At 31.0% G+C, this 22625-nt stretch overlaps 4 protein-coding genes across 4 annotated transcripts; 3 read left to right on the top strand and 1 right to left on the bottom strand.

Annotated features, from left to right (window-relative positions):
• Positions 1-1921: 1921 nt before the first annotated feature.
• On the top strand, positions 1922-10452 carry LOC109598376 (lipase 3). The gene is made up of 8 exons (XM_049969394.1): positions 1922-2179; positions 8392-8593; positions 9117-9234; positions 9295-9541; positions 9646-9804; positions 9859-9943; positions 9996-10141; positions 10192-10452. Exons 1-8 carry the CDS (start codon positions 2033-2035, stop codon positions 10339-10341), a joined length of 1254 nt encoding a protein of 417 aa, XP_049825351.1. The 5' UTR covers positions 1922-2032; the 3' UTR covers positions 10342-10452.
• Positions 10453-10536: 84 nt separating this feature from the next.
• Positions 10537-15272, bottom strand: LOC109598396 (leucine-rich PPR motif-containing protein, mitochondrial). The gene is made up of 7 exons (XM_020014298.2): positions 15114-15272; positions 14791-14990; positions 14393-14729; positions 13950-14281; positions 11316-13892; positions 10901-11258; positions 10537-10839 (listed from the first exon to the last, which is right to left on the bottom strand). Exons 1-7 carry the CDS (start codon positions 15248-15250, stop codon positions 10701-10703), a joined length of 4080 nt encoding a protein of 1359 aa, XP_019869857.2. The 5' UTR covers positions 15251-15272; the 3' UTR covers positions 10537-10700.
• A 1151-nt stretch (positions 15273-16423) lies between these two features.
• Positions 16424-19875, top strand: LOC109598397 (probable methylmalonate-semialdehyde dehydrogenase [acylating], mitochondrial). The gene is made up of 4 exons (XM_020014300.2): positions 16424-16555; positions 18153-18516; positions 18570-19273; positions 19325-19875. Exons 1-4 carry the CDS (start codon positions 16541-16543, stop codon positions 19793-19795), a joined length of 1554 nt encoding a protein of 517 aa, XP_019869859.1. The 5' UTR covers positions 16424-16540; the 3' UTR covers positions 19796-19875.
• A 493-nt stretch (positions 19876-20368) lies between these two features.
• On the top strand, positions 20369-22184 carry LOC109598385 (diphosphomevalonate decarboxylase). The gene is made up of 4 exons (XM_020014285.2): positions 20369-20927; positions 20979-21127; positions 21208-21749; positions 21802-22184. Exons 1-4 carry the CDS (start codon positions 20602-20604, stop codon positions 21934-21936), a joined length of 1152 nt encoding a protein of 383 aa, XP_019869844.1. The 5' UTR covers positions 20369-20601; the 3' UTR covers positions 21937-22184.
• The last annotated feature ends 441 nt before the right edge of the window (positions 22185-22625 follow it).

Genomic DNA, 22625 nt, shown 5'->3' with positions numbered 1-22625 from the left:
TATTAGTTTTTATTTACGAAATTAAATACTTTTCATTATCATAAAATATGTTTATTTTTTGATTTCAAAAATTTTCATAAATGCAAAAAAGTTATTATAATCATATCAGATCAAATATTTCTTTAAATAGAAAATTTAAATCAATTTGTAATTATTTTATCGTTTACTTGAAATATATAAAAACCAAATTAAATTTAATATTAATATAAACCATTTCAAACTAATAAAATAGCAAATTTATTATATTTACATTAGAACTCCAATGTATTTCATTAAATACAATTAAGAGAAATTAAATCATTTTTTTAATTATTATTTTTTTACTTATGAAATGTCCCTTAGAAATACATCAAGCGATAGAAAAGTGTCTTAAAAATAATTAAGATAAATTCTTTTATTATATATTTTTCATAAATAGTAATTACTATAAATTTAAATAAATATTGCTGCAATTAATTTTATTATTAAATTTTTATTATTATTAGGGTATTAGAAATTATAATTATTAAAATTAAATGTAGTAAGAGTTAATTATTTATTATTATTATTATTATATGAAATTTATTATTAAAATAAAACATAATCGTATCTTTGTTATAATATATATGTTGTATAAAATGTGTTAAAAATAACTTATTTTTTAATTTTGCTTTTACTAAAATTTATTTAAAAAAAAATTTATATAATAATATTATGATTTTAAAATATTTCATTAAGTACAATTAGCGAATTTAAAGCATAAAAATAAATAAAAACTAATAATTTTTTTAATTATTAGTTTTTATTTAAGAAATTAAATATATTTCATTATTATAAAAAATGTTTATTTTTTATATATTTTTTTTAAATTGTTTTTACAAAAAATTGCGTAAAAGCAAATGCAAAAAGTTATTATAATCATAACAGATCTCAAAAATATTTCTTTAATTAGAGAATTTAAATCAATTTGTAATTATTTTATCGTTTACTTGAAATATATAAATACCAATTTAAATTTAATATTAAAATAAACCATTTGAAACTAATAAAATAACATTTTTGTCTTTTAATTTTGTTTTTATTAATATTTACTTTAAAACAAACAAAAATATTTATTATATTTACATTAGAACTCCAAAGTATTTATATTAAAATAAAATATTTATATTAAAATAAAATAGTAATTAAACTTATTATAATAAAAATAATATAATAAATAGTTTTCTAAACCCTATTTTTTAAATTTATGAGATAACTATTATTAATACATAAAAAACAAAATTAAAATATTTCTTAATAAAAGTTAGTTATTACCTACTTTAGAACTTTCTCCAAAAGTCACTGTGCCCATCAAAGTCTAATAAAATCTTCAAAAGTATTTTCTTAGTTTTTTTATTATTTTTATTATAAAAATTTATGTCGTGTTAATAAAATTAATTAATTTTGCAGTATAATCAAGTTAAAAATAAAACTAAAAAATATATATTAAATATTAGAAATTTCACCACCTTAATCTCCTGAAAATAAGAGAATAAGGTGAGAAGGTTTATATATAAATCATTTTATTTATCACAATTATAGATTAATGTGCAGGTTAATCATTTTAATAACAACCCAGTTCAGAAATTCGTTGTTAATGGTAACAGTAATTTAACTAGATCCATCTGTCCATTGTTCGTTCCATTTCACGTGAACCTTCGCAAGACTAAACCACGAAATTATATCACAAAACGTGGATTACCAGAGTACCAGCGTCCGCAACGGACAACGTGCAAGAGCATCAAAAGCACGCAGAGGTGGCATAAACATTGCCGAGACATTTTTATCCCCACACGTCGAAAAAAGTTATTTATTCTTACATGAGATCCAAAGTCTCATTCATACCGTTGGCTTTCTTACGACAAAATAATAACCACCTGTAGTCAGTCGGTGTCTGCGCGTATCGACCGTGCTTCTATAAAATGTTTAACGACAATCAAACGATCGTGAAAAAAGTTTCGGTGTTGGTGACCCAAATTTAACGAAATACGTTCTGTCGTGCGAGAGTGAAAAAATGTGGCCGACCAGGTTCCCCGGTAATTTGTTGCACGTACTGGTCGTACTTCAGGTGTGCAGTGCGCTCAGCATCTTGGAGTTCATCGTCGGACCGAAATTGGGCGGCCAAAGGATATCGGCCAAGAGTTTCGACGTGCCGCCAGCGGTGAGTGCGTAAACAGTAAAAAAAGGCGATTCCTTTCGTCGATGTGTAAAATGTGTAAAACTATGGCGCCAACTGATTTGTATTCCGGTTGTATTTGGACGACGTTGAATTTCTTATTGACTCAATGGAAGTAGGTACCGGTTTTATTATAACATCATTAAAATATCTGAAATATTTGAACATGCGATGACGAATCTCGTCGCTGTACCTACTTTCCCATTAAGCCGTAATCACTGTCAAGTTCAAGGAAAGGTGAAATTCTATTTTATTGATATTGTTCAATTATCTCAGTCCCATTACGCCCGGCAGACGCACACTATGGGGACGCAATATGATCAATAGAAATTTCTACTTCTCCAATTTAATTGGCTTGTTGTTTCTACCATTTCGCTTTAATAGGGTAAAATAATATTATTCTTGAATTAATAAACATCACAACGTTACTTCCGCACATGTTTTACTGTAAATATTTTGATACAATGAACGATAACAAAAAGGTTTAGCGTTATAATAATAAAATTCCAAGTTCAAAGACTTTAAACTAATGTACGGTTTTATTATTCTTCCCACGTCTAATGAGAAATGAGCAATAAGTTAATAAATTGCACGTAATTCTTAAGATTAAAAATATCTTGCATACCCACACATAAACAGTGAGTTGACCTTTGATTGTTACAAAAAAGGCTAAAAAGAAAATTCATACATAATTTAAAATTAAATCAGTAATTTATTTTTTTAACTGCATCATAAGTTATGTTGATGTGATTCACAACTTTCTTTATTCTGTAAGGTATCCCAAATTGATTATTTTTGGTAGATTTCAAAAAAGTCTAAGAATTATTTTATTAATTTTTTTTCACTAACGGTGAAAACTTTCTACAAATACTTATAGGATTTAAGCTACTTTTGTCAAAATTAACATTTTTATTTTATTTTATTTTATTTTATTTTATTTTATTTTATTTTATTTTTTTTATTTTACTTTATTTTTTTATTTTATTTTATTTTATTTTATTTTATTTTATTTTATTTTATTTTATTTTATTTTATTTTATTTTATTTTATTTTATTTTATTTTATTTTATTTTATTTTATTTTATTTTATTTTATTTTATTTTATTTTATTTTATTTTATTTTATTTTATTTTATTTTATTTTATTTTATTTTATTTTATTTTATTTTATTTTATTTTATTTTATTTTATTTTATTTTATTTTATTTTATTTTATTTTATTTTATTTTATTTTATTTTATTTTATTTTATTTGATTTTATTTGATTTTATTTGATTTTATTTGATTTTATTTGATTTTATTTGATTTTATTTGATTTTATTTGATTTTATTTGATTTTATTTGATTTTATTTGATTTTATTTGATTTTATTTGATTTTATTTGATTTTATTTGATTTTATTTGATTTTATTTGATTTTATTTGATTTTATTTGATTTTATTTGATTTTATTTGATTTTATTTGATTTTATTTGATTTTATTTGATTTTATTTGATTTTATTTGATTTTATTTGATTTTATTTGATTTTATTTGATTTTATTTGATTTTATTTGATTTTATTTGATTTTATTTGATTTTATTTGATTTTATTTTATTTTATTTTATTTTATTTTATTTTATTTTATTTTATTTTATTTTATTTTATTTTATTTTATTTTATTTTATTTTATTTTATTTTATTTTATTTTATTTTATTTTATTTTATTTTATTTTATTTTATTTTATTTTATTTTATTTTATTTTATTTTATTTTATTTTATTTTATTTTATTTTATTTTATTTTATTTTATTTTATTTTATTTTATTTTATTTTATTTTATTTTATTTTATTTTATTTTATTTTATTTTATTTTATTTTATTTTATTTTATTTTATTTTATTTTATTTTATTTTATTTTATTTTATTTTATTTTATTTTATTTTATTTTATTTTATTTTATTTTATTTTATTTTATTTTATTTTATTTTATTTTATTTTATTTTATTTTATTTTATTTTATTTTATTTTATTTTATTTTATTTTATTTTATTTTATTTTATTTTATTTTTTTTATTTTATTTATTTTACTTTATTTTACTTTATTTTATTTTATTTATTTTATTTTATATATTTTTTTATCTAATTTATTCATTTATGTATTTATTTTATTTATTTATTATTTTATTTTATTTGGAAAACTGTTAAAATTTTGAGATGAGAGCAAATCAAATATACCTTTAAAATTTCTAAAAATATAATTTTAATATATTAAATTACTTTTAATTTTAGATATTACTGTTTGTTCTTGATAAAGAGATATTTAATAACTGAAAGACATGGAAAATACGATATCCATATTTCATAAACTTTTTATACTTTAACCATCTAATCTGAAAATTAGTAATTACGTCAGAAAGACAAATTTAATTTTGGTTTCAAATATAAAAGAGTGTCTACAGAAAGGTTATACTGTTTGTAAAAAATAATTAAATAAAAAAGTTACAATTACGATAAAATATAGAAAATTAAAATATTATTATTGAATAAAATATACTTTTTAATTTACCCTTAACTAAATAAAAATGCAAGTGATGCATTTATTTATAAATAAATATTTAAAACCTTCTTTTATTGAAATTCACATTAAACTTTCTATGAATTGATAATGACATTGAGATTCATATTAATAAAACTAACCAATGTCAACTACTCAACTACCTCAACATTGACGTTATATCAAGAACAATGATTTTGTAATACAGACAAATTTTCCTGCGATATTTTAATTTATTTGTTGTGTATAACATTGTAAATTGTACAGCTTTTAATGTCACTTACAAGTTCCATTTTTTAAATAGTTGCTGTTTTAGTTTGTTAATGGCTTCCCACAATTTTGAATAATTAGGTTGCCAATTTGAAGGTAATTTAAATAAAATTTGATAGCAAATCTTTATGTATAATTTCCTTGAATTAACAGTTAGTATTTTTAAATTATGTTAAGTTAACGTCTATTTGACCTAGTGTACAAAGTACAATAAATGCTCGACTTGTGGAACGGTTTTAGACAAATTTTGTTACATTGTACAATATAGTAAACTATGGAACAGTGTTTGCACGTTTTTGTTTCCGTTTTGCGGGGATTTCACCCTGAGTCATCAAAAAATTTATGTTGTATGCTTTTTAATTTAGAAACAACAAACAGCAGATCCTTGGCATAATTTTACACGTTCCTTTCCACACATCTACCTTTCATTAAAAAGTTGTCGTTGAAAATATCCTTTTTCAACTCGATTCAAGGAGATTGTAATTGGTCCTGCGTAAATTGCGAATCGTGGTAAGGTTTAATTAAATATTCAAACGTTTTTAGTAATTATACCCGTTTATTTAGAGTTTGCGTGCTAATTTGGCGGCTTTAAATGAAAGTTATATAATTAAATATTTACCACCTCCTCACACAAGGAGAGAATTTTGATCTCAATTTATCTATTGTGCGAAAAAAATATTTGGAATTTCACTTTTGCCTAATTACACATAATTACCCTAACGAATTCGACACCACGTCATTGTACGCCCAATTTATATAAACTAATAGCCATTGTTTAAGACATGATTCGGTCAAAATATTTTGAAAAGCATCGATTCATAAATGTATCCTGTTCAGTTTTGGTCAGGAGATTTTCACTTTCACCAATTACGGATACAAAAAGCATTTGTCATCTGTATATTGAGAACTCGGTTTCGTTTTCAACGAGGATCTGTAACCTAAATGTTTTTTTAAATATTATAAAATATGTGAATCGTCAAAAAAATTAATTTCAGCCGATGGAAATGAGAATATTTCAGTTAAAAACAATATAATGATTAGATTTTCAATTATTTTTACTATTTCTAAAAAGAAGTGCTAAAATATGTTTATGTTTTAATGACGAAAGTGTTTAATAGAGCTTGATAGAAATGCAGATTTCGTGACATTTCACAATTGCTCTGCATTACTGTGTTTCTTTTCCTGTTTTCCATTAGTGTTAGTTTATTTAGATATCATATACTCTAATGTACAATGTTATACAAACACAAATCAGCTGGGTACTAGTAATTAAGATTATTTATGTTAACTTCTTCTATGATTAAGGGGAACTAAAAAGGATGTCACCCCTGTTATATTTTTGTTTTAATACTTATATCCTAACGTCTTAAGTAATAAATTCATAATGTTGTATCAATAAAACTATAAATAAACAAGGAACGGTCATTAATGGTGGCGCATCCATTAGTGTATTATGCAACTTATTTAAAATTTCAGCACAATAAGTAATCGATTAGATAATTTACATAATATGCGGTCTTGAACTTGAATGCGCATTTTTTCACTCGATATATAATTTAACGATAAAATCGACACGTCGAACCTTGTAAAGAATACTAACGTGCCGAATGAAACTTGAGCCAGTTTAATCGACTAATTGTTAACAATTTCTTTTTCGCGTATTGTTAACAAGAACAATTCGATACGACTTAAACCCAAAAAAATATCACAGTCCTTCGACAATTGTAATGTCGCATTTTTGCAACATCCAGAAAAATTAACCTATGTCACTACACGATTTGGTAAGATGTTGTGATCTCGTTTGAATTCGATTAGAATATGTACGACACAATTTATTTTTTGTCATACGTTTCACAACCGTTATGTTACATAAAGTATGCACGCATTGCATCGCCACATAAAAAATATATTATATTCAAGCCGTGCAGGATTTCTACGTTTCTGTTACTGGGTTTTGTCATGCAATACGAGTACGTTTGATGTAAAGTTTAAATTGAGATTATACTATAATTAAAGGTGGTCTCGTAATAGAATAAATTGAATTTTTGGCATTTCGATCTGTAACTCAGGCACGGAATGTAAACGTCGTAAATGGTATTTTTTTATAGATCACAGAAGGTCTTTCTGCACTTTTAAGGTGATCTTCATGTGATCATGTATTAGATGACTGATGTTTATTGAAGTTTTATTAGTTTTTGTATGTTCATTAACATTTTCCTTAATTATTTATACAGTAGTGGCCAAAATTATAACAACTTATTAAAATATATTTAAAATATGAGCAGTACTACTTGAAGGGAATGCCAGTACTTAAAATATTGGGTAATTTTTCATTTTTTAATAGACAAAATTGTCAGGAAACCCCCAATTTTGTCCTGCTTAGGCCTCCTTAGACTGATTTAGGTACAAGGATATATTAAACAACAATTTGATACCATATATTGAAGAAACGATGTTCTTAATAAATGTGTTTTAACAAAAAAACCATCCCAAACACAAGTCCAGAATTGTGATGAATTGATTAAATGACCAAATCAACGATATTTTATATTGTCTGTCCCAATCTACAGACATCAACCCTATAGGAAACATGGAGAACACTTCAAGAAGTTTGAAGGAATATGGAGATGTCGTTAACTCTTCGTCGTTAAAAAGATACTACGCAAAGTGTTAATGTTAAATTAATTAACATAGATTTAATCAATAAAAATCCCTTTCAAAATTAAGTTTGCTATATTTGTGTCCAGCTCTATTCAGAAAATTATATGTAACATTTTATAAAATAAAAATATCACAGTTTATATAATAAAACAACAATAATAAATTAATATTATTTCAACAGTTCATATTAAATAAAAAAGTTATGGCTAAAATATTAAAAAGTTGCTACAATAATGATCACCATATTTTAAGATCTAATGAAATATAACTGCACTCCTGTGTTTTTCAAGTGTTTTATAATTACCATTAATTGGTAATTATAACTGTTTTTACTGCCCATTCAATAAGAGTTCGTTTGCAAAGTGTTCACATATATTTTTATTAAAGATTAATGATATTTAACATTCATAAAGACTTCACTTTAAGTGGTAAATACTAAATTATAAATCTATATTATACGTTCATTGCTTCACATAAATAGAGTTAGCGATGTGTGTAATGTCTTGTTTGATGTATAAATAGTTAACTACTGAGTTTTACTTAATTATAGATCTCTAACATTATTTCTACTTAACAGGAAAATAAATATTATAGCCTTAGAGCAAGTAATCACTTTATTGATACAATATTTAAGAATAGTATAAGAAAATTGATTGGTATTAGTGCTCAAGGCAACTACTTATATATTTATGTGTTATAAAACGGTCTCAAATTATATTTAATTCGTTTCAGCAATTATTGGTGGAAGCTCAAGGATACACCTTCGAAAACCACGAAGTGACTTCGGAAAGTGGTCACATTTTAACTCTACACCGAATACCACACGCCAAAGAAAAAACTGGAAGAAGTTCCCAAAGACCGATAGCATTGTTCCAGCACGGGCTCCTGGCTGCGTCTGATTCCTGGTTGTTCCGAGGCGGTGGAAAGGATATGCGTAAGTAATTGCATCGTTAGCCAAAATTTGATAAATCAAGGGAAATATAAGCCATTAATAACAGTTACAAAATGTGCATTTCCCGAGGATATACAAACGGATTCGCGTTGTCCTTCAGCTACATAAAGATAAATTGCCAAAAGTTAGGTAAAACATTACTGAATTTGACGCTGAAAAATTAATGTATCTATCTAGAATAAAATGATAGATGTTGGTGTAAGTCAATTCCCTGAAAAATTGCACTTGGCGAACCGCACAAATGAGCTCGGCGCTAAGTTAAATGATAAATGATAATGGTTTTCGCGTTCGTTTTCTGATTGAAATTCATTTTCATCGGTAAGTGCCGCCTCTCACGGTCCGAGTGTGTGATTTGTATGTTTAGACAGGATCGATCCAATCAAACGGGTACACCGAATTCCATTAAAATCCAAGTGATTCGTTTGAAAGCAAAACTTATTTTATCTGATTGATATTTTAATGGAATCGTACAAAAGTTAAACGTATAAATTTTGTTTATTTTCAGCTTACATATTGGCCAAAGCTGGATACGATGTTTGGTTAAGCAACATGAGGGGGAACGTGTACTCCAATAAACACCAAACTCTAGACTCACAAAGAGACGAAGAATATTGGAATTTTGGGTACGTTTACATCATTTAAACAAAACATTTACTTATAGTACCATTATTTTTTGTACACAGATTAGAGGAAGTAGCTAAATACGACTTGCCAGCAATTATAGACTACATACTGGATGTGGCGAACCAACAGAGTCTCTTCTTCTTGGGCCACTCGATCGGTTCAACCGTTGGACTGATAATGTGCGCCCTCAAACCCGAATACAATAGCAAGATAAGAGCTCACCTCGCACTGGCGCCACTTGTGTATGTAACTCATCCAATTTCCTTTACCCATAAATTGCTTTTGTCGCCAGTGAAGTATTTGAGTGTAAGTAAGTAGTACGATTGGAGTTGTTTAAGACTGGTCATAATTCTAATTTAATCCGAACTATAATTGTTTATCGTAGTAATTAAACTAAATTTCAATTGTAGGAGATGCTGATGCAAGAAAACATTTACGGGGTGCTCCCTAGGCGAAAATACTTTTCCCAAATATTGGAGTTCTTCTGCAAGGATGGCATGCCAACTCAAGCGTTGTGTGTTGGTGCCATTTTTATGATGGTAGGAGACGATCACGCTCAATTTAACACCGTACGTATTAAAAGACGTTGATTAAATTAATTGCAACATCATATAAATTTCCAGACGAGCCTTCCATCAATTTTATCCTATTACCCGTCGGGTACGTCGCTGTATTTAGCAATGCATACCATGCAATTGTACACGACAGGTGAATTTATTGACCAGCAATAATTTATTTTATAACCGACTCTGGTTTCTAGGTAAATTCGAATCCCTCAATTATGGTAATTTTACCTTGAATAAAGAAAAATACAACAGCACAACACCACAAAGTTACAACATATCTCAGGTGACCCATCCAGTGTTACTGTTATATGGAACAGGAGATAATTTTGTGAAGCAAGAAGTAATTTATTCAATTAATATAATGTATTGTTATTAATTTAGAATTTTCAGGACATTTCCTACTTAGCCAAAAAGCTTCCCAATGCAGTGGAAGTCCAAGTGCCGTACAAAAATTTCAATCACATGGATTTCATGTGGGGAATTGATGCCAATAAACTACTGTATGAGCGATTGCTCATACTAATGAACAAATATAGATAACACTTAATTTTGTAAATTAATTTGTATATATAGCATAGGTATTTATTAAGTTATTTGATAGCTTTAAATCGGATTTGTATTATCTCTTTTAGTGACTAGTGTGACTTGAGATCGAATTATACATTTAAAATAATGAAAATTTTTGTTTTATTTAAATAGTGATGTATAGGAAAGGAGAGCACAAATAATTGTTGATTCAACGGTTTGGCAACTTTTATTATAAAACAAATTTAACTATATAACTTATATATAATATAAAATAATCGACTACAATACAACTTAACAAAATAAGTGAATGAATGAGAGAGGATTGCGCATGAAATCTTTGGATGAATTTTTAATTTTTAATGCCTAACAAATTAACTTTTCTTCGCTACGTCGTCTGAACTTGAATCACTACTAGATGTCGTATTTTTGCTTGGATGTTTTGGAGGGATTTGGTGATTGAATGGTTTTCCTAACTTATCATAAACTTCTTTTACTCTAAGTACTGCAGTTCTGAAACAGAAATACCCACATTAGTATTGTCAATTTTAAATTAAACAATAAAAAGTTTTACCTATTAATACTATCTATTCTAACGTCTTTAAGTGCCCCCTCAAAAGTGGCTACAAGTTCATCATTCCTTCCTTTCCCATGCAACACATCTAAAAGGCAACTGTAGGCATTTCCTATGGCACCTTCCGTAACATTACTAATTTTCAAATGTTCTATTAATTTTTTTGTCAGTTCTTCATCTTGTTTTTCTCTAGCAGTTTGAACGATTCTTTGGAACATAATTCGAGGTGAATCCTTGAGGTAATTATTCCAGATTTGTGATGCTTTCTCAGAGTTACCGGAAACGAAATAATGAGTCCATAGTACGTTTAATGGCGCAACTATTCCTTTATTGGCATATTTAATACCAATAGATTCATCTGAAACCATAAAAATTTGTTAATTTAATTAAAATATTCAACATACATTGTACTTACATTTATCAATGAGGTCTGGGTGTCTCTCTAAAATTCCATAAGCTCCTCCACGTGGGAACTTCTCGCTGATAGTTTTGAGTTCTTCATCAGAAGCGTTGTCGATGTCTTTTTCTAAATACACCAAATAGTCTTCAGCCTTTCCGGCAACTAGGTTAGCGTGGCACATTCTGTTATCAAATGATACAAGCCTCTTGGCATCTTGATTAATTTTAGACCCAATTTCGTTCAAACTATCCAAATCACCGACAGAGGCCAACTTATTCAACAAGAACCGGAATACTCTGTTAATTGGTACGGACCCTTTATCCAACAATTCAAGAGTAAGCCTTTTAGCATCGTTAATCCTCTCGTTCTGTATCAATTTCTCTATCAAAGTCGAAGTATCAACCAGCGAAAACTTCTCGTTCGACTGCAATTTGACATCCAAAGCGCCATCCAGATCATTCGCCCTCAACTTCTGTCTCAAAATTTGCTGGGGAGTCTTCAAGTTACTCTTCGGCTGGGCCTGAACATTTTGTTCCGGTTGTTGAACCTGTACCTTGACCTTCTTGACCACTTCCGGCTTAGGAGGTACCACAAATGGTACTTGAAGACCCTTTTCCTGAAGATATCCGCCCAGCTTACGTAAGAAAACATCGTTCGGTGCCAAATCTTCCTCTTGCATCTGATCCCAAAGTCCGAGAGCCTTTTCCGGGTCGTCTTGTTTGATGTAGCTTAAGAGCAACTGGTAGTAGATGTCGCCGCGGTCAATGTGGTTCAGGTCCTTGGTGGCGTCTCTTAAACCTTCCAAAGGTTTAACCATGCCTTCGTTCATGTACCTTTCGCACGCGGTGTTGATTCTCTGCGGTCTGCTTTGAAGGCCGGGGGTCTCCAGAATTTTCCTGGCCTGTCTCACACGTCCGCATTCAACGAACGCGAACACCAAGTCGTACAGACTGTTGATTTCCCCGTGCACGGATGTGCTCAGGTCCGTCAATTTCTGCAGTTTCTCGGCGTCTTCGGAGTTGATCAACTGGCAGGCGAGCTCGTTCTTCCACGGTGTGGCTTTGAACTGGTTGACACACCACTCGAACTTCTGTAGAGCCAAGTCGATTTCCTGCCTGACCAGATGGACTTTGATCAAGGAACCCAATAGGATGTTGTTTGGTTCCATGTATTCCTTCTTTACAAGCAGGTTGAAAAGATTGTTTAGTTCCTCGACTCTGCCTTCTTCAGCTAGGACATTCAGCATCCTCCACAAGGCAGAAATGTAGGGGAATCCATGTTCCTCGCTGATTTTATCCCTGGTGACGTTTTCGAGAACATCCAAAGCCTGATCCAAGTGCTTGTTCTTGACCAAGGCGCTGGCCAAACGAATTATTTTCAGCTCGTCTAGTTTGAAGTTGGGGCCTTCAATTTCCTTAATTTTCTCCAAATATTCCATAGCCTTGTCGGAGTTATCGTTGTACGCGTATACGTCGAGGATTTGTGCGTATACTCCGGCGGAGAAGCTGAAGTTTTCGTTCTTAACTTTGTCAATGAGCGCTTCGATCTTCTCCAAATCCTTGGAGCGGTAATAAAGATTGAATAGCTGCCTCTTGAGACCCTGAGTTTCCTGACTTTTGGCTTCCAAGTTGGCGATAAGTCTTTCCAATTGTGGTATGTTCATCTGGCTGTAAGGAGTGTAGGATGGGGGCTTCTTTTCCAATGGAATTGGCACCAAATCTCCAGAAGATAATTTTCCAAGGAGATTGGAAATGTTTTCAGTCATTTTCTCCCCCAGCTTTTCTTCCAAAGTAAGTGCTGCCTTGGAGCTAATTGACAGACCCTGGTTCACGACTGCCTTTAACACGTTTTCTATGTTATTGAGGAATGGCGTTGAGTTATAGGCAAGATCAATCAAAAAGCTGCCAACAACTTCAATTTTGTCTACAGACACCTCATCTTCAACAACCTTGGTCTTCCTGTCCAAATTATCGTGTACGACCCTCAATATCGTGATGTAGCTCTCAAGGTCCTTGGTTTTGTAAAAGGCCTGGGTTAAAGGTCGTCTAATTAACTCAGGTGCGTAGTAGGCGTTTACGCGGTTCGCAATGATCGCAGCCTCGTCGATTTCGTTTCTTTGCAAAAGTGATAAGACCAAACTGGCGGCGGACGATCCCAAGGAAATGTTCGCCTCTCTCAGTGTGGACAAAATTTCGGTGCTCTTGCCCCTTAATTTAGGAATCACATAATCTCTGATGGTCTCGTTGTTGGGAGCGATGTTTAACTCGTTCATCTTATTCAAAACACCGATGACTTCCTTATCAGTCGTCTTCGAGACAATTAGAGGCCAGAAGAAGTGAGGTCTGACCTCCACTCCGGTTTTCTGAAGCTCCTGAATTAACGGGTAGGCTAGCTCGTCGTTGCCCAATTGCAAACTCGTTTCGGCAGCCAATAAAAGGGCTTTGTCGTACATGTTTTCCGCTTCCAACTTCCTGCAAAGTTGTAAAATGACATCGAAGGGACGATTAGCCTTGACCAACTGTCTGACGAAGAAAATTCCGGTTGGTTGCAAAGTTCCATCTGCCCTTGTGTTTCTGACCATTGATTGTAGGACTGTAATAATCATTAATTAGACATAAATCTTCAATGAGTTTTGAATGAGGGGCTTACCGGTGAATGCCGCATCGTCTTGTCCCTTATTGATCAACCTCAGGATGAGGTTGACTGCGTCCTGATTGTAGCCGATAGATTTGCGGACTTTGGATAGGATATTGGGAATGTGTTGGGAGTGTCCATTAACAGCCAATGAATAGACTATATCCAAATAGTCTTTGTCTAATAAGAAGACTTCAGTAGCTTCGCATTCAGTGGCAATTCTTTCTATCGTTTCTATGTCGCCTTTTCTCGCGTAGCCGCACAACAACGTCGTGTAAGTATCAGCACTAGGTTCAAGACCTGCTTGTTTCATTACTGATAGGATGCCATAGGCAGACTCCAGATCACTGCAAAGAAAAATTAAATTTACTAGAAGCAGTGAAGATGAAAATACATCTTATTAGATAAAAATGAATTTAATTGATTGTGCCAAAAGACTTAACAAGGTATTTACTTACTCAGCTTGTGAGTGTCCTACTATGAGTGCATTGAACACGTTTTCATTGACAGGCAATTGTTTCTCCCTCATGTACTCCAAAATTTTGGTGGCACCTTCGATATCCCCATCTTGGCAATACCTCGCAATCAATCTCTGGTATGTGACTCTGTTGGGCTCAATCCCTTGTCCCTCCATTTCACTCAGGAACTCAATTGGAGAGAATTCGTGTTCATTCTCCAAATAAACCCTCAACAGAGCATTATAATGTGACACATCCATTGGTACATTGAGCTTGTTCAGTGTGTTCCAAATTTCCTGCACCAACTTTGTCCTGACTTCAGGCAGCTCTTCAGGTACTAAAAGCACACAGAAGTCCATTGACAATTACGAATTGAAGTTTGGCAATTTTTTGTTTACCTAAGTTACCACAACACCGGATAACAAGGAGGGACTGTGAACTGGTGGCCGACCTTGCATTTCTGATTTCCTCCAACACATCCTCTATGTCCCTCCTCGATATTCGGCCGCTTTTCCTCACATCCTGGTCGATTCTTTTGAGGCTCCTTTCCAAGTTTTGGTCATGCTGTGAGTTCGCTTGTGCTTGTGTCGCGAACGATCTACAAAAGGACACTTATATAACAACAGGTAAATATTTTCAAGCTAGTAAATAACCCGGGTTTGGTATTGCGTAAGTCGTCACATTGTTACCGGTTGATGTTATTTGGGAATTACGTGCTTACCGTGGTATGGCACCGCATAGGCATTGTGTGGTGTTGATTAGGGTGCCGTCGAATTCTCTTGGCGGGTTGACGCACACGTTTCTCGCGAAGCCCGCGATGTATCGCACAAATTTCGAGGACCTCAAAATTGAAGCCATGCTTGCGGCTTAGTTATCTCGACTGGTGTGGTGATTTTGTTTTCGTAACGTTGCCGTATTTGTCCGATTCACATGTGGGATATGATCCGCGAGCAATCGTGATAACATCGATTGGGGCGATACGGGCGGCTGCACTAGGAAACTAGTCGGATAATAATTTATTACACGATGAAAACATTTATTTAAATAATAATTTCGTGCATTTTAAATAAAATATTATAAATATAATTTTGTAGTACTATAAATTCTAAGAAATTAAATTTATTTTAGATCTAACTTAGCTATGGTGGCGCTCACTGTGAGTGAACTTAATCCAACAAAATTTTGCCCTAAAATAAGTAATATATGCACACAATATTCTAGAACAAAGATATGCAACCCTCATACCACAGAACACCCATACTTTACATTGTAAACTGGGCTGGATATCTGAAATAACTAATGTGATTATTTATAAATAAGTGAATTGCAACTAAATTTAAATACCAAATTAAAGGCAGCAATGTTGATAACTTTGAAGTGCATGCATTTTTATTTATCAACATAAATGTTTAAATCGAAATAATGATGTAATATTCATTAATGTCTTTAAACATAAAAATTAATTTATTTATTATTAAATTCAACTAAGGTAAGTAATTTTAAATTACAATAAATGTGCTACAATTAAACAAAATTTTGCTTATAAATTTGAAATAAATCTAACTAAAATTTTCGATAAATATGTATAAAATTATAAACAATTAAAAGAGTTTTAAAATAAGATTTTAAATATTAAATAACTAAACAGTATTGATATGGTTAAAGCAAAAATTTTCCATTATAATAAAATAATATTATTTCACAAATTTATTTTGTTATCTTAATAACATGCAATAATTAGTTTCGTTGACAATATTTTTGAATAAAATAATCTTATTTACTTTAAAATATCATTTTTAAGTTGAATTTTGTAAACAAGGCACATTAAACTACGTGCAGAATATTTTGTTAGATTTGTTTAATTAATTTTCACAGAATGACTAAAAATTGATCTTTTAACTACAAATTATGACCACTGAACTTGACTGCCAAAATCTGAAAGCCACAATTCATCTGGTCCGATTCCCCTGCTCTTCTTCGAGATAACAGAATAGAGCAAACAACTGTTGAGGTATCCAATTTAAGAATTATGTAAATTACGATAACAGAAAAACAGTGTGAGTGGGGAGTTGTAAATAGCTTCGTATCAAATATTGTTGACGCGCGCACTCACATTTCCCAGTTTATTTTTATTAGTTCGGTGTAATCATGATCAGGTCCGCCGTAAGTTTTCTAAATTTTTATTTTTTCACCTAAAAGTGCACGTTTTTAAAGATGTTTAGGTTAATCTTAATTATTGCCATGACCTTGACTGTTTCGTGTGGTGCAGGAACGTGTTTTGTGTGATTGTGAACGTATTTTAACATTTAATATTGTTTATTGGGTTTAATTTAAAGCTATCAAAGTATTCGAGAATAAATTGTAATAATGAATAATCAGTGGAAATTTTAATTTCTATATAATTTTCAAGTACAAAACAATTTAACTTACTTTAATCAATATGAATTGAGAGTAGACAATCTATTTTTGAAATTCCACTGTACAAAATATTTACTTACTCCATACGAGGGATAATGGTATTTACCTAATAATGTATTTGAAAAATGATCAAAATGATTGATAAAGTTAATTACCACAATTTTATGAAACAAATCAATCACATTATTCTTCGTAATGATTTAATATACCTCTTTAATTATTAATAATTGCGTGAAAACATTATGAACAAAGTAGAAATGATGATGGTATTAAAAAATAGTGTTAATATATAAAAAATAATTTAAATAATTCAGTAACAAATAGCACTAAGTCTAAATTTTATATTTTCAATACATTTTTATATTTTATTTTATCATAGTTATACTATAGAACATTCTTATGATGATAAAAAGTATTGAAGAAAAAATATTGTTAGAAGTATCAAAAATAATTAAATTATTTAATAATAATTACTATTGAGTGAGAAGTATATATTTTAAATACATTTTTTATATTTTATTTAATAAAAGTTATACTACTGATAATTCTTATGATGATGCAAATATTAAAGAAAAATTAGTGATAAAGGTATCAACAATAATTTAAATTAATTTAATAATAACTTCTACTGAATGATAAGTTTATATTTTATTTAATCAAAGTTATACTGTTGATAATTCTTAATAATAATGATGGGTAAGACGAGTAATGAGTATTAAAGAAAATATAGTGTTAAAGTATCAAAAATAATTTAATAATAATTGAATTTACTCAATGTATTTATATTTAAAATAGTAAATTTTTAAGAGCACAGGCATTCCTTTAATGCACTTATTCCATTTGCATACAATATCTAATGAAACATTCTGATTTGAATAAAAAATTGAAATTGAGTAATTTATTTTTAACCAGCAACAATTCCAATGACATTTAACCTTTGCTATCGTTATTTGCATAATAGTAAGCAATGATGACATGTATAAATACGCAATGCTTAAGATTCTGAGATTAAAGACTTGTGTGATATTTTTAACTACACGTTTATACTTACCAGCTGACTTATTATCATTTAATTATGTTTGTTAAGCATTAAAAAATGATTGTCTTTTAATAAATTATAATTCTTATTTTTCGTGTAATTTTCCTAATATTACTAATATCTAAAATGTTTTTGTCTTATGGTTTATGATATAATTTAATTCCTTAAAAGATTGCGTACTTTTTTATTTTTCAATGTACAAAATTATAATTAATTATTTAATAATTATAACAAATTAATTCACAAAAATGTCATATCCTTAACATTTGAATTAAATTTTATACTCTTCATCATTTTGTATAGGCAAATTCAGTTCTACCAGTATTAAAAAGGAACTACTCCAACGTAGCTCCCACAACTAAATTGTTCATTGACGGCCAGTTTGTTGACTCAAAAACTTCATCATGGGTGGACCTTCACGATCCCGCCACCAACAACTTGGTAACCAAAGTGCCAAACAGCACACAAGCAGAAATGGAAGCAGCTGTAGAATCAGCCAAAAAAGCCTTCGAAAGTTGGAAAAACACTTCAATATTGACCAGGCAACAGTTGATGTTAAAGTTGCAGGCCGTTATCAGAAGAGACATTAAGAAACTGGCGTCCAATATTACCTTGGAACAGGGTAAAACTTTGACTGACGCTGAAGGTGATGTCATGAGAGGATTACGTGAGTTGTGCCACCTTTTTCATCGATTAGAAGTTTTAATTTATTTATTACAGAGGTGGTGGAGCACAGCTGCGCAGCTGGTACCCTCCTTCAGGGTGAATCCCTCCAAAACATCTCCAAAGACATGGACATCGTCTCGTATAAGTTACCACTAGGTGTTACAGCAGGTATTTGCCCCTTCAACTTCCCAGCTATGATTCCTTTGTGGATGTTCCCATTGGCTTTGATTGCCGGCAACACAATGGTCATGAAGCCATCCGAAAGAGATCCCGGTGCCACAATGATGTTGATGGAGTTGATGAACGAAATTGGAGCTCCACCCGGTCTTGTCAACGTAATCCACGGCACCCACGACTCCGTTAACTTCATCTGCGACAACAAAGACATCAAAGCCATCAGCTTCGTAGGCTCGGACCGTGCGGGCAAATACATCTACGAAAGGGGAGCAGCTAATGGCAAACGTGTCCAATCCAATATGGGCGCCAAAAACCACGCCGTGGTATTACCGGACGCTGACAAAGACGCCACAATTGATCAACTGATTGGTGCATCTTTTGGCGCCGCCGGTCAAAGGTGTATGGCGTTGAGTGTGGCTATTTTGGTCGGGGAGACCCAGAAGTGGATCCCCGAAATTATTGAAAGGGCGAAGAAATTGAAGGTTAGCGCTGGACATGAACCTGGAACCGATGTTGGACCTGTGATTTCGCCACAAGCTAAGCAGAGGATTTTGGATCTCGTTGAAGCTGGAATAAAACAGGTAAATCGCAAAATATATGAAAAAATTTTAGGCTAGAGTATATATTTTTAGGGTGCCAAGTGTGTTTTGGACGGAAGGAACATCAAGGTGGACAAGTATCCAAACGGCAACTTCGTAGGACCAACCCTTTTGACTGAAGTACAAACCAACCAAGACTGCTACAAAGAAGAGATTTTCGGGCCGGTTCTTTCTGTCATGAATGCCGATACACTCGAAGATGCCATCAAGATTATAAATAGCAACCCGTATGGAAACGGTACTGCCATTTTCACATCCAGCGGGTCACTTGCCAGGCAATTCGTGAACGAAATCGATGTTGGACAAGTCGGTGTTAACGTTCCAATTCCAGTTCCATTGCCCATGTTCAGTTTTACCGGATCCAGAGGCAGTTTCCATGGCGATTTGCATTTCTACGGCAAACAAGGACTGAACTTTTACACGCAAACTAAGACCATCACCTCGTTATGGAGGAAGGGAAGAGCTGTGTCCAAATCTTCTGTATCTATGCCAGTCCATAATTAGGACTAATTAAATGTTTTACTTGTTTTTAAGTATCTGTATTTGTTATATTTTCATATCATTGAAATAAAAATTATTATTAATTGTGAAATTTTTTTAAATATTAAAAGTTAGTCAAAATACATATATGTAGTTGATTGATTTAACCATTTCCTTTATTATCTCAGAATTTCCAGATGAAGAAATTATATCTGTACATAAATATAACTTCCTCTGTTTTATGACAATAAATTCTGTTTATTGTAATATAGAAAGAGATTTTGGATATATTTACTAAATAAATTATTGTATATCATAAATATTATTGTAATACATTATAATTTTTAAAATTATACTGTTATATTATATTTTATATTTCAAAAAAGTAGTTATTAGGCAAAGTTTTGATATATACACAGTAATTTTTATTTAAGCAGTAGGTAACAAAAATATAATTCATTACAGTTATTGTATTTGATGTGAGAACTTTTTCATGGACCCCCGTAATTCATCATATTTTGGTTATTGAAACTACCACGACACTACCAAGACAGAATTAACAAGCGCTTTAGTTCCAACGTATCATTTACCATGTAAACATAACCATAAATTTCAATAAAACATACCTTGATAAAAAACCAATTAAATATTAAATACTGAACCAAACATGCATATTAAAAACTGAACAGATAACAGGTTCATTTTAAATTCCGCATATTTATAGAAACACATATCTCGCAGACATTGTAGGTCATTAGGTCATTAAACAATTATCATAAAAAGAAAAGTGTTTTTACATACCTTTTGTGCCATTCAAATAAGAACTTGCGATGAAGATAGTAACGTGCGTCGCTCCCGTAAATATTGCGGTGATCAAGTATTGGGGCAAACGGAATGAGGAACTGATACTGCCCATTAATGACTCACTCAGTGCCACATTAAATACCGATTTTATGAGTGCAAAAACTACGATTCTGGCGAGTCCGGAATTGAAGGAGAACAAATTCTGGTTGAACGGTAAAGAGGAATCATTTGATAATCCCAGATTGGCTAATTGTTTGAAGGATATTAGAGAGAGGGCCAAGGAAGTTTCTCCTGAGTTGCTGACTTGGAACATTGCCATATGCTCTGAGAATAACTTTCCAACTGCAGCAGGGTAAAACATTCATAAGTTATTTGATTTGATATTTATGAAGTGGTTTGTTAGACTGGCATCTTCAGCAGCTGGTTACGCATGTCTGGTGGCTGCTTTGGCAAAGTTATACAACATACAAGGGGACATTTCAAGCATTGCAAGAAGAGGATCTGGTAGTGCTTGCAGGAGTGTATATGGTGGTTTTGTTAGATGGCACAAAGGTAAAATATTATTATTATTAATATTAAAGTCTATCTGTTGATTTAATTGACCTAAAAATACACAAGTAGTATATTTTAAGGCGAATTAAAAAATGGAGAAGACTCGATAGCAGAACAGTTGGTTCCGGCCTCGCACTGGCCTGAAATGCGCATCCTTATTCTGGTCGTAAACGACAAAAAGAAAAAAGATCCGTCTACCCTAGGCATGAAACGAGGAGTGGAAACCTCCAATCTTTTAAAATACCGTGCGGACCACATTGTTCCAAAACGAATAGAGGAGATAAGCCGTGCAATTGTAGCAAAGGATTTCCACACATTTGCACGCTTGACTATGCAAGACTCGAATCAGTTTCACGCCACGTGTCTGGACACTTATCCGCCTTGCGTGTACATGAACGATGTGTCGCATGCGATTGCCGAAGTCGTCCACAAGTATAATGAGTATTACAAAGTTAATAAAGTGGCTTACACTTTTGATGCAGGTCCAAATGCCTGCTTGTATCTTTTAGAGGAGAATGTTGAGGAGTTTCTTTCAGTTGTTAATTATGTGTTTCCGCCTCCAGACGTAGACCAAGTTGAATATCTCACCGGGTTGCCAATCAATCCCACAAAGATAAATAATGTGAATTACTATTTTAAAAGCTTATTCTATAATTTAATTGTTGTTTTTGTAGGGGCTAGTACAGTCATTAAATGTGGCCCAAAATAAACCAGGAGTTTTAAAGTACATAATCCACACAAACGTGGGCGAAGGGCCGAAAACTGTTGACGACCATTTGTTGAACGGTGCTGGTGTCCCGTTAAAATAGCATACGGGGAAAGGTCTTCTCTCGAAGTATTGGCATGTCGTCGAGAGGAGTTGGGAAAGGGTGGTTTGGTTCAAATCACATGCTGTTAATTGGAAATTAGACTTGAATAAATAAATTTATATATTTTTCTATCTGGTGTGCACAACTGTGACAATAAGCGTTGAATAATCGAATTGTTCACAAAGTACTAATAATAATTTTTGTAAGATATATATTATTCTATTAATAAAATATTTATATTTTCTGCAGTCGCTCATATATTTTTGTGGTTCGTTATTTCTGCGCATTCTCCAAAATTTAATATAATTGACTTTGTTATTTTACCTTTTAGAATATTTTAAAGATAAATTCTCAAGAAAACAAAATTTATGAAGTAAATATATACACGATTTAATAAATTTAACATAAATCAGAAAATTTATATATACCTTATTATAGCACCTTTTTAAAATATTAAATATTTTAGTCATGACTCTTTTATTTAATGTGAAGTATTCTGTTAATAAACTATTAATATTTTCTGCAGCCGCTTATATATTTTTTATGGTACGTTATTTCGCCAAAATTTAATATGGCTTTGTTATTTTACCTTTTAGAATATTTTAAAGGTAAATTCTCATGAAAACAATAAAATTTATTAAGTAAAAATGTACACGACTTAATAAATTTAACATCAATCAATTTATACA

The sequence above is a fragment of the Aethina tumida genome, chromosome 7, assembly GCF_024364675.1.
Source record: "Aethina tumida isolate Nest 87 chromosome 7, icAetTumi1.1, whole genome shotgun sequence".
Classification (NCBI taxonomy): Eukaryota; Metazoa; Arthropoda; class Insecta; order Coleoptera; family Nitidulidae; genus Aethina; species Aethina tumida.
Note: the sequence above shows the minus strand (reverse complement) of the source record. Positions and strands in the feature narration are given on the sequence as shown.